The sequence below is a fragment of the Panthera tigris genome, chromosome A1 (genome assembly GCF_018350195.1).
Source record: "Panthera tigris isolate Pti1 chromosome A1, P.tigris_Pti1_mat1.1, whole genome shotgun sequence".
In the NCBI taxonomy this organism is placed as follows: Eukaryota; Metazoa; Chordata; class Mammalia; order Carnivora; family Felidae; genus Panthera; species Panthera tigris.
This window is the reverse complement of record NC_056660.1, coordinates 131,919,737-131,935,030: the sequence shown is the minus strand read 5'-3', so window position 1 is coordinate 131,935,030 and position 15,294 is coordinate 131,919,737. Positions and strand designations below refer to the sequence as shown.

General features: G+C 35.6%; 1 protein-coding gene across 1 annotated transcript in view; it reads left to right on the top strand.

The window, feature by feature from the left end:
- Positions 1 to 15,294, top strand: part of ADAMTS6 (ADAM metallopeptidase with thrombospondin type 1 motif 6) — a 296,246-nt gene that overhangs the window by 8,752 nt on the left and 272,200 nt on the right. Inside the window, exons 3-6 of the mRNA XM_042987636.1 lie at positions 3,427 to 3,595; positions 12,379 to 12,590; positions 13,098 to 13,181; positions 13,681 to 13,826. Coding sequence (XP_042843570.1) covers positions 3,427 to 3,595; positions 12,379 to 12,590; positions 13,098 to 13,181; positions 13,681 to 13,826 — 611 coding nt within the window. The remainder of the gene's footprint in view (positions 1 to 3,426; positions 3,596 to 12,378; positions 12,591 to 13,097; positions 13,182 to 13,680; positions 13,827 to 15,294) is intronic.

The window sequence follows — 15,294 nt, the reverse complement described above, 5'->3', positions numbered from 1 at the left end:
GATGATTTTGATCCTGATGGCCTGAGGCAGACACTGTAGGGATGAGTGGGGATGCTGAGGGAAGTGAGAGCAGGGCTCTTGCTAGGCATGTGCAAATTACTGGGACCCGCACTTAACTCAGGTCCTCCATCTTCTACCCTCAAACACCTTTCTAAGTTCAAAATCATTTTTCCTTTTCTTCCCTCTAGCCCCAGTAGCTCTTTGCTGTATTCTGTATGCATACTTATATATTGCCTTTGTGTTCGCCATTCCCACTGTCTGATCTGGTCTTTCATAAGATTGCTCCTTTAATTTTGTTCAGTTTCTGTCCAGATATCACCTTATTAGAGAGGATGTCCCTGACCATCTTAAGCAGTATGTATACTTCCTTCACTTCTGATTACTCTCTGTCTTCTTACACTGCTTTATTATTTTTTCTTAACATTTAACACTACCTGATTGGTCATTTATCTGGTGACATGAATTCCTTTTGTCTAGCTCCTTCCACCAAAATGTAAGCTCCATGTAAGTTGAATGTTGCCCCAGTGAAGCAGTAGAGCCCTGTGTTAATGATGTCAGGTCTCAAATCACAGTAACCATATCCCAGTCATGGCCAATTATTAACTCAATGATCTTATTCTATATACTTCAATTTCCTTATCCATAAAATGAAGACAATTATTACAAAAGTCTTATAGGGTTGTTTTGAGGTTTAACTGGAACACACACACACATGCACACACACACACGTGTGTGTGTATGTATAAACTGTATATATGTATTTATATAAATGTGTGTGTCTGTATATGTGTGTGTCCGTATATGTGTGTGTGTGTGTGTGTGTGTGTGTGTGTGTGTGTATGAACTGTGTATTTATAGAGAGAGTAAGAGCAGTATCTGATACATGACAGGCACTTTAGAATGGTTAGCCATTATTATAATTTTGATCTCTTATCAGTCACCCTGAAAGGGAAATAAAGATTTGACTGCTTCTGTAGTGGCTACAAAACAAACAAACAAACAAAAAAACTGCATCCCCACCACATAGAATAGTACTTGCCTATGTGATAGGCACTCAGATCATCTTTGGTGAAAGAAAGAAAAAGTTAAGTCAGAAACAACTCTCAGAGGGTAAGGGGATTATACTATAATGGCTAAGAATCCAAGCACCGAAGTCAATTGAATGAGTTGGTTACTTAACTTTGTTCAGTCTCTGTTTCTCATCTGCAAAGTCGACCTGATAGTAGTACTTACTTCAGAGAACTGTTAAGATTAAATGAGATAATGAGTATAAACATCTCCCAGAGTACGTAACACAAAATCTCTGGATTTTTTTCCAGTCTTTCCATTCTTGAAACTAGAGATTTTGTTTACTTACCAGGCTTCTGACTCTGTTTTTCCCCAGCAACCTGAACTTCTTGTCTGGGACCTTTCAACATCCTTCTGCCCACAGTTTAGCATGATATGATTTTAGTGCTCCACCCTTTCTGGGCAGTACTCTCCAACCCCACTTCGTACACTTCTCTCTTATAAAAACTTCTTAAACATGCCCTCTTTTCTGCAGGAACCATGCTTGCTCAGTTTGCTACCACGCTGTTAATCTTCCTAGTAATGTAATTCATGCTCAGGTATTAGAGTTTGTTAATGGCATATTATGTTAGGCCTGTCAGTATTTGCACTTAATTTAGGGACTAATACACTTAAAGTAAAGCAAACAATGGTGAAAATAACATGAAGTACCTAATCCCTGTTTTTTTGTTTTTTGCATTCCTTAGCTCATTTCGCGTGGGTGCCTGCCAACTTCATCTATAAATTAGAGCAGTTCTGATTATGTCTTATCTTTCTTTCCAAGTATGTGGTACTTAACATGAATTTCCCTAAACACAATCATAGAGGTTTAGATTCAAAGGGACCTTAGAGATTATCTGGACCAGAGATTTCCAGCTTTTTTCTTTTTAAAACAGCAAAACCCTCTCCTCAAATGAAATGTTATGTGGAAACATACTATATAGATTAATAAAAGCACAGCCAATTGCTGAGCCCAGGGATCCAAGCCCTATAGGTCTCCCTTTGTTGTCTGGGGCAATCCCCTGAGGGCACTTTCCTGAAACCCTTAGGGCTCCCCAGAGTGCTGTTTTAAAACCACTAATTTACACCAACCCTTTCATTTTTCCAGCCGAGGAAATACACCCAGAGAGTTTGTGTTTTATCCAGTGTTACAGGATAAATTAGTTGGATTAAGAGCAGTCTTCACATGTGCCATGTTTAAGAAAACACTATTGGACCTTTATGGAAGGTCTTATTTCTAATGCAGATAACTTTTTCTATCTCATTTCTTTTAATCAGCCAACTTTTATTTGGTGTTCATACTACTTAGGGGATACTTTCTATGACTGTAACTGATATAAAGAATTATATCAGTGAGACACAACCCCTGCCTTCAAAAAGCAAGTAGTACATTTGGGAAGATAAAATATGCAGTAGAAATGTTATACCAAATTTAAATATAGCTTCAATACTTGAGATGTAGCAAGGAAGTGTGGAATTAATTATAAAGAATGATACCAATAATAAGCTTTTTTGGAGCTCAGAAGTGGGTGCTGATACTTCATTTGGACTAGAGAAAGTTTTAAAAAGGAGCTGTGGTTGAGCTCTGTACTTGGCTACATAAATAGGTGTAAGGAGTATGTCATATGAACAAGAGCAAAGCTTCTGTGAATTGCAGCTCCTACATTTATCTCTATATAATGCTGGGGAGGTTCTTAACCTCTGAGCCTGTTACTTGGTCTGCAAAATGGGGATATATCGGATGTGTATCAGTTAAGTACATATTAAGTGGTGTAACATAAACCTTAAAATGTCAGTAGTTTATCACAATAGAGATTAATTTTTCCCTTATATTGGTGTTTATGTTGGACAGCTTTCCATGAAGTCACTCAGTGACCCAGATTGCTTCTCTTTCAGCGTCTGCCTTCTGTGGGTAGTTTTTCAGAAAGAGTAGAGAATTCTCCTGGGGAAGGTTTTCACGGGCTGGGCTTAAAAGTGGTGTATAGTATCTGCCTGTTTTCCATTGGCCAAAACTTGAATGGAGCTATACCTGAACACAGAAGATGTGGTGCACAATTTGGAAAGGAAACAAGTTTTAGTGAACACAAAGAGGTCTCTGCTTCGTCAAAGAGTTTTGGGGAAGATTGGAGGAAATATATGTGTCATGTTTAGTACAAGGCATGGGGGCATGTAGAAGAATTTAAATGTCCTTTTCAAAGTATAGGTAAATTTATAGAAGGTACATATTGCTAGGTACAGATAATCCACTAAATTTCTATTAACATGCATTGTAACTTCTTTTTGGAGAGATATCAACTTATTTTTGACTCTTGTTAATAAATGATAATTAATATTTAAAATGATCCTTCCTGGTAAATTCTTTGTTTCTTTTTCTTTTAGCATGGTGTAATTGCCACAGAAGATGAAGAATATTTTATTGAACCATTAAAGAATACCACAGAGGATTCCAAACATTTTAGTTATGAAAATGGCCATCCTCATGTTATTTACAAAAAGTCTACCCTCCAGCAACGACATCTGTATGATCACTCTCATTGTGGGGTTTCAGGTGAGTGCGTGTGTGGTTTTTACAAAGTCTATTGTATTGTATTGCCACTCTCTTTCTTCTGACACTATGGTAAGTGAGGTTAATAATAAGTGTAAATAGGAATTTGGGCAATTGGAATGATAATGCCCAGAGTTCTTTTAAAAGATGTCACCTATCCAAATGCCATAGGATTTCACTCATATTTGGAATTCTCTCTTTCCATCTCTCTCTGCCCCTACCCCACTTGCACTCACACGCACTCTCTCTTGCTCTCTCTCTCTCTCAAATTAAATAAATAAACATTAAAAAAATAAATAAGTAAAATTGAAGAAATGTCTTAAAAGAAAAAAAAGAAACATACAGCAGGGACATTAGTGGTCAAAAAAGGCTTCATGGAGGAAGTGACTTCTTTTTTTTAAATTTTTTAAATTTACACCCAAATTAGTTAGCATAGGGTGCAACAATGATTTCAGGAATAGATTCCTTAATGCTCCTTACCCATTTAGCCCATCCCCCCTCCCATAACCCCTCCAGTAACCCTCTGTTCTCCATATTTAAGAGTTTCTTATGTTTTGTCCCCCTCCCTATTTTTATATTATTTTTGCTTCCCTTCCCTTGTGTTCATCTGTTCTGTGTTTTAAAGTCCTCATATGAGTGAAGTCATATGATATTTGTCTTGGACTAATTTCACTTAGCATAAGCGAAATTGCATCCATGTAGTTGCAAATGGCAAGATTTCATTCGTTTTGATTGCTGAGCAATACTCCATTGTATATATATACCACATCTTCTTTATCCATTCATCCATCAATGGACATTTGGGCTCTTTCCATATTTTGGCTATTGTTGATAGTGCTGCTATAAACATTGGGGTGCATGTGTCCCTTCCAAACAGCATACCTGTATCCCTTGGGTAAATAACTAGTAGTGCAATTGCTGGGTTGTAGGGCAGTTCTATTTTTAATTTTGGGGGGAACCTCCATACTATTTTCCAGAGTGGCTGCACCAGTTTGCATTCCCACCAGCAGTGCAAAAGAGATCCTCTTTCTCCGCATTCTCGCCAACATCTGTTGTTGCCTGAGTGGTTAATGTTAGCCATTCTGACAGGTGTGAGGTGGTATCTCATTGTGTTTTTGATTTGTATTTCCCTGATGATGAGTGATGTTGAGCATTTTTTCATGTGTCAGTTGGCCATCTAGATGTCTCCTTTGGAGAAGTGTCTATTCATGTCTTTTGCCCATTTCTTCCCTGGATTATTTGTTTTTAGGGTGTTGAGTTTGATAAGTTCTTTACAGATTTTGGATACTAACACTTTATCTGCTGTGTCATTTGCAAATATCTTCCCCCATTCCATCAGTTGCCTTTTATTTTTGCTGATTGTTTCCTTCGCTGTGCAGAAGCTTTTTATGTTGATGAGGTCCAAGTAGTTCATTTTTGCTTTTGTTTCCCTTGCCTCTGGAGACTTGTTGAGTAAAAAGTTGCTGTGGCTGAGGTCAAAGAGGTTTTTGCCTGCTTTCTCCTTGAGGATTCTGATGGCTTCCTGTCTTACATTTCATCTATTTTGAGTTTATTTTTGTGTGTGGTATAAGAAAGTGGTCCAGGTTCATTCTTCTGCATGTCGCTGTCCAGTTTTCCCAGCACCACTTGCTGAATAGACTGTCTTTATTCCATTGGATATTCTTTCCTGCTTTGTCAAAGATTAGTTGGCCATACGTTTGTGGGTCCACTTCTGGGTTCTCTATTCTTTTCCATTGATATGAGTGCCTGTTTTTGTGCCAGGAAGTGAATTCTAAGCTGGGGCCTGAGGGATAAAGAAGGTAGCTGTGCACAAGTGGAAGAAATGTGGGTAAAGTGTTCCACATAGAGGAAATAGCATTTACAAAGTTTCTGAACCAAAAGAGAGAATGTCACATTGCAGTCATTACCAGTTCCTATAACAGGATACATATTAGAATGTGGGCTGCAGGGATAGGAGTGAATTTCACACTGGGTGAGAAGTGGCAGTGAGAGATGAAACTGAAGTGACAAGGAGGACCCAGACACAAAGGGCTTGTAAACCATGTTAAGGAGTTTGTTTATCTTAAGTGTGCTGGAAACCCATTGAAAGGTGTTAAGCAATAGGAATCACATGATCAGATTTGGGTGTTAGAAATATTCTCCTGGCAGTCCTATAGAGACTGAATAAGAGAAGAGCAAGACTAGAGGTAAGGAGTTAGGAGGCTCTTTAGTCTAAAGATTAGAAAACTTACAAAATAGAGGATATTTTGGCTTGGCATGATAGAAAGAATATGGTTTACTCTAGCTTTGGACAAACTACCCAGCCTGTCTGAGTACTTCTTTCAGCACACATTAATCACTCACATGTAATTTTGCTATCATTGTGATTGAGATGACTGTTTCTAGCATTTAAAGAACTTTTGTATTAAAAAAAAAGATTAGGAGTGCCTGGCTGGCTCAGTCAGTGGAGCGTGCAACTCTTGATTTCAGGGTTGTGGGTTCAAGCCCCATGCTGGGTGTAGAGATTACTTAAAATCTTAAAAAAAAAAAAAAAAAAAAGAAGATTAGATTTGTTCTGTGTAGTTCTAGAAGCTGAAACCAGAGGCAGAGTATTGCAGAAGCAGGTTTTAGCTTAATACAAAGAAAAGTTCACCAACAAATGATTTTAGGAAAAAATGGTATAGGTTCAACAAGTAGATTTATAGAAAATAGAATGGGTTATCTTATGAATTAGTGGATGCATCACTCTTTAGTTTATATCCATATGCTTCTTGGGCTCCTTCTGCTTCAAATATAAGTGCTCTTTGGAGTTCTTTCTTCAGCTGACTGTTCTCTTTTTGCATATTCTTTTCATGAGTAATCTCTGGAAGGTCCCTCTTGATGAAGAATAATTGGTACTAGAAAAAGGTGACTTTAAGTGAATCCACTTAAGACATGAAATAAAATTTCATAGGAAACAGTGAAAGAAAATTCATTGAGTAATGAAACTAAATATTATGGAAATAGTTTAGTTTTTCTTAAATTTAGCAAAATTTAGGCTATAATTACAACTATATGTAAATTCTTGAAAAACTAGGATTAAAATATTCAGTTGTTTATTGTGAAACAATTTTCTCATCACTTTTGCTGTAACATGACATCCTTCATGATCTTAAAGATCACTTTTTGCAAAAATACTTAATGATTTCATAATATTCTGAAAAATATCTCTTGACCCTTAGATATTCAAGTTATCCTCTTTTGAAGTGCCTGTCTTATTATTCACTGGCCTTACTGGGGCAGATCCTTCTTTTTCTAAGGTTTAAGCACGAGTCAGATAGTGCAGCAAATCCACTCTTAGTGCCATCATAAAATTCTGCCCTTTTGGGGAAGATTTTCTTTTTCCACAGTCTCTCCCCCTAGATTACTGTGCTATTAGTGGAAAATAAAGCAGGTCAATGATATATTCTTGAGTAACTAAAAAATCTTGAGTGGATTACTGTGACTATTTCCTAACTTTTAATCTATTCACCAGTCATTTCTGTTACCTTTAACACCAGTCCATTTAGTTCAGACCCCTGTTATCTCTTGCCTATACCACTATAATGACTTTCTAACTGGTCTTCCTGTCTTCAGGTTTGTTGTTCTGTCTTTAGTGTGTTTTCTCTTTAAATCTAGTTTAATTACACACCTTCAAACACTTCACTGGCTTCCCATGAGTGGAAAACATTATAGTAGTTCCATAGGAATATCACTAGAAAAGGTATTTTGTGTTTAATGAGTTTGAGATAGGTCTGGTTAAGAACTACTGATCTTGGGGTGCCTGGGTGGCTCAGTTAGTTAAGTGGCCAACTTTGGCTCAGGTCATGATCTCACAGCTCATGAGTTCGAGTCCCGCATCGGGCTCTGTGCTGACAGCTTGGAGCCTGGAGCTTTCTTTGGATTCTTTGATTTTGTCTCTTCCCCTACCCTACTTGTGCTGTCTCTCTCTCTCTCTTTCAAAAATAAATAAACATTAAAAAAAATATTTTAAAAAGAAAAAAAAAGAACTACTGATATTAATTCTGATACTATTTTGACAGCATAATTCAAATGACATGTGCATTTATGGGTGTTAATTGCCAATTAACTGGTTATTGGGAACTCAATTTTATATCAAAATATAAGTTGGAAAAACCATTTTGAAAGTGGGTATATTTATCTCCTATTCAGATATAAACTTTCCCATTCTAATTAGATTATGCTATTAATTTTTAAAAAATTATGAAAAATACCTGTTTTTTGTAGAAAATTTAGTAAGTATGTGATAAAAAGAAAAACAAGGAAGTGAAAGTTGCTCCTTTACCATTACCCAGGTATAACTGAATGCTCCTATTATCCATTGTTACAGATATTATTGTGTCTCTGTACCTGCATGATTTACTTATGTATTTATTAGATAAATATTCATTTAGCATGTATGTGTCAGGCTAGATATTGGATATGCAGCAATAAATAAAACAGGAAAAGTATCTGCTCCCATGAAGCATGTATTCTAGTAAAGAGAGACAGTTAACTAAAAAATCAACCAAGGAAACAAATACCTAGCCAAGTACCAAGAAGTAATAGTGCTTTTAGTGAAAAATAAAGCAGGTCAGTGCATTAATTGTGAATGACTGTATGCATTTAAACATATTTTGAGATTGATGAAAAATATAAGATCTTATATCAGGTGGCAAAGAGATCCATGTGTTTGGTTTTGGGGAAAAGTTATTTATTGTATATGTTTATGGAGGAATATTTTCTTTAACATTCTATATTCTATGCAAAATTAAATTGAGCAAAGCATATGTAATGAGTGTCATTTGAATATCTACCAATCTTTGTTATGAAATAAAATTAAGTCAATTGCATATCCTATATTAGACTAAAAAAGATATTAGTACAGATGATTAAACTTAACATTAAACAATTGACAATTACAGAATGTAGATACTGGTTTGTAATGATCTAATCATGCTGGATTGATTTAATTTTTAAAATGAAACCAGAGGAGTGCTGAGGCCTAGGGGCACTTGTACCCCAATGTTTACAGCAGCACTTTCAATAATAGCCAAATTATGGAAAGAGCCTAAATGTCCATCCACTGACAAATGGATAAAGAAGATGTGCTGGCCTTGTAGAATCGGCTTGGGATTCTCTCTCTCTCCCTCTCTCTCTGTGGCCCTGTCCCATTTGCACATGCTCTCTATCAAAATAAATAAATAAACTTTAAAAAAAAAGAATGTCCATTAAAGACATTATATATACATTTATCTGATGGAGTGATAAGCAAACAATGTAAGTCTGAAATTTATGAAAATGATGATAACAGTAGCTACCTTATACTGAATGCTATTTAATGAGAAACACCATTGCTGTGTTTATTTTGCCCAATAATGTCTAATTCTTTTCATAGTACTTGAAATAAATATAAGGTGAAATTGGATGGATCAGAGAAGTAAAAATGACAAAATAATGGAAATTAAATCCTATATTTAGACATTTAGGCTGTCCATCCAGAGAAAGGGAAAACAAGGCATGATTTGAATACATGAGTGGTTTTAGGATCATGGAAGACTGAGCAAAAGAAATTGGAATTATGTTAATGCAGAAAGGATTTTGACCATTTCAGCACAATATTACTATAAACTCAGTGGCTTAAGCAATATGTTTTTATTATCTCACAGTTTCTGTGGACCAGAAGTTGTACATGAATGAATTATCAACTTAGCCTTAGCCAGGACCGGGTTCTCATCTGGTCTTGACTGGGGAGGAATTACCACGTTTATTGGCAGCATTCAGTTCCTTGCTACTATAAGACTGAAAACTTTAGTTTGGGGCTGGTTGTCTGCTAGAGGCTGTCTGTAGTTCCTCGCCATGTATAGTTCTCTAACTTGATTGCTTGCTTCCTCTAAGCCAGCAAGGGAAGGACTCTAGGAAGAAAAATGCTACAGTATTATGTAACATAATTATGTACTCGTTGATATATAATCATATACATCGCATTATCTTTGCTGTATTATACTGTTTAGAAGCAAGTCACAGGTCCCATCCACACTAAAGGGGAAGAGATCCCACAAAGTGTAAACAATAAGAAGTCTTGGTGACCACCTTAAGAGTCTTTCTAGAATAGGGGAATACTTATTGGTTATCTGGAAGTTATACTTTTTTTTCATGTTTGTTTATTAATTTGGGGGGAGAGAGAGAAAGCGAGCATGTGTGTGATTGGGGGAAGGGCAGAGAGAGAGGGAGAGAGAGAGAGAGAATTCTAAGAGGCTCTGTGCCATCAGCATGGAGCCCAATGCAGGGCTCGAACTCACTGTGAGTAAGATCATGACCTGAGCCAAAATCAGGAGTCAGAAACTTAACTGACTGAGCCACCCAGGTACCCCTGGAAGTTATACTTTTAATGTTTATTTCTTTTGGAGAGAGAGAGATACAGAATGTAAGCTGGGGAAGGTCAGAGAGAGAGGGAGACACAAAATCTGAAGCGGGCTCCAGGCTCTGAGCTGTTAGCACAGAGCCCAATGCAGGGCTCGAACTCATGAATGTTGAGATCACGACCTGAGCCAAAGTCAGACGCTTAACCAACTGAGCCACCCAGGTGCCCCCTGGAAGTTATACTTTTGAAATAAGAAATACCATGTCTCTGCCTCTCTGGACCTTTAGGAATAAAAATACTTAATTTATATGAGTTTCAAAAATATTTTACTGATACTTTTCATAGTCATTTCCATCTCTTACTGCTTAAAACTTATATCAAAGTAATTTCTAAAAAGCAAAGGGTAAAGAAATTAGAAAAATAATAGAGAATACTGCCAATTTCTGTCAAGCGTATTATATAAATTAATCTGATTTTCCTCACTAAGTTTGTCAATAAGTAGAGGTTAGAAAGACTTCTTATTCAACATGCAGATATGAAAGTGAAGTATGCAGAGGACCTGTACCTTTTCAAGTTTATTAAATAAAGATGAATATAAATCAGTCAAGTGTTTACAGATGCCATCGTACTAAAAGGTTGCCTATGTACTGAAGGACCAAATGTCTAGAAAATGAAGGATTAAACTGTAATCCACAGTAAAATGTAGTTTAAAGCAAGTTATGCTGGAACCATAATCTTGCAACACTCATTCTAACACCGTTTACCTCTAGGTTTTAGAAGAGGAAAACTTTGGGTTCTCTGTCAGTATAAATACTTGTACACCGCAAAATTAAATAAAAAAAAAAATTCAGTCTTTTCGAATTGAGATTTCTAGGTATGCCTGTATGGCTCAGTTAATTTAAGCAACCGACTCTTTATTTCGGCTCAGGTCATGATCTTGTGGTTCATGAAGTCAAGCCCTGAGTGGGGCTCTGCACTGACAATATGGAGCCTGCTTATGATTCTTTCTTTCTCTCTCGCTGCCCCTCCCTCAATTATGCTCCCTTCCCGTCTCTCAAAATAAATACATAAACCTTAAAAAAGTATTGAGATTTATAGGGCAGAATTCCTCTAATTAAGAGAGTTTAAACGTCAAAAAAATATATATTTAAAAAAAAAAAAAAAAGAAAGGGGTGCCTGGGTGGCTCAGTCAGTTAAGTGTCTGACTTCGGCTCAGGTCATGATCTCACAGTTGGTGAGTTCAAGCCTCGCATTGGGCTCTGTGCTGACAGCTCAGAGCCTGGAGCCTGCTTTGGATTCTTTGTCTCCCTCTCTGTCTGCTCCTGTCCTGCTCACACTCTGTCTCTGTCTTTCAAAAAGTGAATAAATGTTTTAAAAAAATATATTTAAAAAAGAAAGTTTAATAAAAGCATCCTACTTTAAAATAAATACTGTGAAGGAATAGGATTTTGTGGGGAGCCTGACTGGCTCTGTTGGTAGAACATGTGACTCTTGATCTTGGGGTGGTGAGTTCAAGCCCCACATTGGGTGTAGAGATTACTTAAAGGCATTGGGGCACCTGGGTGGCTCAGTCGTTTGAGCGGCCGACTTCCATTCAGGTCATGATCTTGCAGTCTGGTCCATGAGTTCGAGCCCACGTTGGGCTCCGTGCTGACAGCTCAGAGCCTGGAGCCTGCTTTGGATTCTGTGTATCCCTCTCTCTCTGCCCCTCCACTACTCATGCTCTGTATCACTCTGTCTGTCAAAAATAAATAAATGTTAAAAAAAATTTTTTTAAAGGGAATAGATTTTTGCAGTGTTAATGTTCTTCATCAGAACTATTTTAGAGGGGCTGCTGGGTGGCTCAGTCAGTTGAGCATATGACTTTGGCCTAGGTCCTGATATCACTGTTCCTGAGTTCAAGCCCCATGTTGGGCTCTGTGCTGACAGCTCAGAGCCTGGAGCCTGTTTCAGATTCTGTGTCTCCCTATCTCTCTGCCCCTCCCTCACTTGTGCCGTCTCTTTCTCTCAAAAAGAAAAAAAAGAAGAAAAAGCATTTGAGAGTGTTTAGAAAGTTAATGCTCTAGTTGTTTTTAGAAAAAAAAAACTGTATAAAGTACATACTCTATATTTAAAAGTATTATCACATAATCACTGAAATAATATGAAATGATTATTTAAAAAAATTTTATTATGTAATTCATTGGGCTTGTTTTGTTTTTATGAGCAGCTATATGTTATTCATGTTTATTTTTTCAGATAAAATGATTGTTTTGATACTTGTAAAAAGTTTAGTTTTCTCACTGCCGCATTTCCTCATCCCTTCTCCTCACTATGAAAAGTCTTACTGCTTTAGATAGTTTATGAGAAGCATGTCTATATGAAAGATCTAAAAATAAGTAAGTTTAATTAGTGAACCTATCTGAATTAATTATTTTTATTGTAGACCTCATAAGAAGTGGCAAACCCTGGTGGCTGAATGACACATCTACTTTTCCTTCTTCACTACCAATTAATGGCACGCATATCCGCCACAGACAGAAGAGATCAGTAAGCATTGAGCGGTTTGTGGAGACATTGGTAGTGGCAGACAAAATGATGGTGGGCTACCATGGCCGCAAAGACATTGAACATTACATTTTGAGTGTGATGAATATTGTAAGTTTGATGCCTCTATATAATATTTTAACTTAATAATGTGTGGTTTTGACTAAGGTCATGGATTTTTAATGTGAATTAATGATTTTAAAAATTTACTTGTCTGAAATGAGAAAAAAATGATATATTAATGTTTCAATTCCATAGGAAATAAATGTAAAGGTGACTTTATTGTTCATTTTCAGATAATATGACAGTTTGAATGGGTCGTACTAAATCTTGTTTAAGAGGTTTTATTTGACTTGGAACATCAGCTCACCCTCTTAATTACTATTTGTAGTTCAGTTTTAGGAGAAAATGTTTCTTGAGGTAGATTTGTATAACAAATCTTTTATGGAGGCATCTTGGGGGTAGAGTTCTAAGTGGTATGAGATCAAATAATACCTTTTTATATACACAGCGGTTAAATTTATGAACAATTATTTTACCATTCTTTAAAAAAATATTAAACAATCACCCTATGATTTTTGTCTGACTTTGTGTCTTTTCTTATTTTCTGGAGGTCAGGTTGCCAAACTTTACCGTGATTCCAGCCTAGGAAACGTTGTGAATATTATAGTGGCCCGGTTAATTGTTCTTACAGAAGATCAGGTAAGAATGAGTTAGTTTAGAAACCTAAAACTCTTAACAGACAAGCTATAGAATTATGTATTACAAAATAAAATATCTTATTATTGGAAGTTCTAGGAAGTTCTAGTTGAATATGATTTTCACTCCTAAGCATTTAATATTTTAAGCAAATTTTAAATGGTTTATAAGAATATACCTCTTATGTCATGTTAGAACTATATATATGTATATTAGCTATGTGTTTCAGTAGAAAGATGAGTATTGGCATGGCAGATCTTATAATAGTGGTTTTGGTTGCTGATGATCACATATATTCACATTATCATTAAAGCTGACACTAGAAAGAATGTTCAATAGTACACTAAACTCTAGGTCAGATATTACAGAAATAAAAATTGGCAAGAGATTATTCCTAGAAACCACTGCTTCTAATTATAGTCCCACTTTAGTCTTCAGAAGTTTTAACAACTGACCTTAGTAATTTGTTTGGAACATTTCTGGTATGCATGTTGTATTGCAGCCAAACTTGGAGATAAACCACCATGCAGACAAGTCCCTCGATAGCTTCTGTAAATGGCAGAAATCCATTCTCTCCCACCAAAGTGATGGAAACACCATTCCAGAAAATGGGATTGCCCACCACGATAATGCTGTTCTTATTACTAGGTATGGCTTGTTGCAAATATTTTACCTCTGATTGTTGTGTTTAATATTTTAACTATATTTGGTTCTATCTAAAGCCTCATTCAGGTAATAAGTATGTTGAAAGCAAAATGTTAATTTGTTATTCACCAGTGATACAATATATTACCCTATTATTGTGTTTGCATCAAATGAATCAGATAAGAAAAAAGAACAGATTTTAGAGTTGACTTAGAAATTTAATAAACATCTTTCCTTCTACTGATATCTATTCATAAAGCTTAACTGGAAGCTCATATATGTTTTATTAATTGAAATGCATAGTAAAACAAAGGTTAAACAGTATGAGAAGATTAAATTTTAAAAACAAAAATGAGTCATCACTCTTTTTATAAAATATATTATAAAATATAATGTTATAAAATATATTAATTATTCTTACCTCTAAATTATTAAAAGCGAGGACATCAACAGTTGTATAATTTACTTAGATGAATTTTTTATATTAAATATAATTTACTGTCAGATTGGTTTCCGTACAACACCTAGTGCTCATCCCAACAGTTGCCCTCCTCAATGCCCTGGATGAATATTTATTTAATTAAAAACATTTTAATTATGGTATAAAGAAGCAGATATATTACATTATATGTTGAATAGCTTGTTTCTCAGCAAAATTGTTATTTGATGATAAACCAATGAATTTTTATATTTCTTTCCAAGTTTAGAAAACTGTGTTCAGATCCTTTTATTCCTTACTCTCCAATAAGAACTCTGTGAAGTAGATATCATGATTATTTTTCCCATGTGAATAATGAGGAAACTAGTTCAAAATACTTAAATAGCTCAAGATCACTCATTTAGCAATATCAAGTTCAGGGCTCAACCCCTGGTGATCCTATCTTCTTTGATTGTACGGTGATTATACTATACTTTGATTATAGCTTTCTTAGTTTGTTTATACCCTAATTACGACTGGTGAGAAGCATGCTTAAATCATTTTAAGATGATCATGTCTTTTGACCTGCTATCAATTTAAAAAAAAAAAAAGCAATAAACAAAATGGAAGCATTATTCTATCTTGGTGAAATGGAATTGCCTTTGTTATCTTGATCATTTCTTTTAATTCACAAGATAGTATTTAACATGTATTTCATCTGTAGTGTGCCCATTGACTCTACATTAAATTCTATGGAGGGAGTATAAAGTTATATGGCATCAGAATCTTGAGATCTCAGAAGATAATGTGAATTTAGCTTTTTAAAAAATATACCTGTTAACTAAGTTGTAGATTTAAAGTTTCAGAGTTTATTTTTTTAACAATTACAATGACTTTAATTGACTTCATCTACCTGGCATCATAAGCCAGAAAATTTTGTTTATGACATGCTTGCTGAATAAAAACAACATTGTATGGGTTCTATATTCATATGTGTTGACATGTCAGTCTGATAAATTCTGCAATTCCTCGGAGTCTTGTGGTCTGGAATGA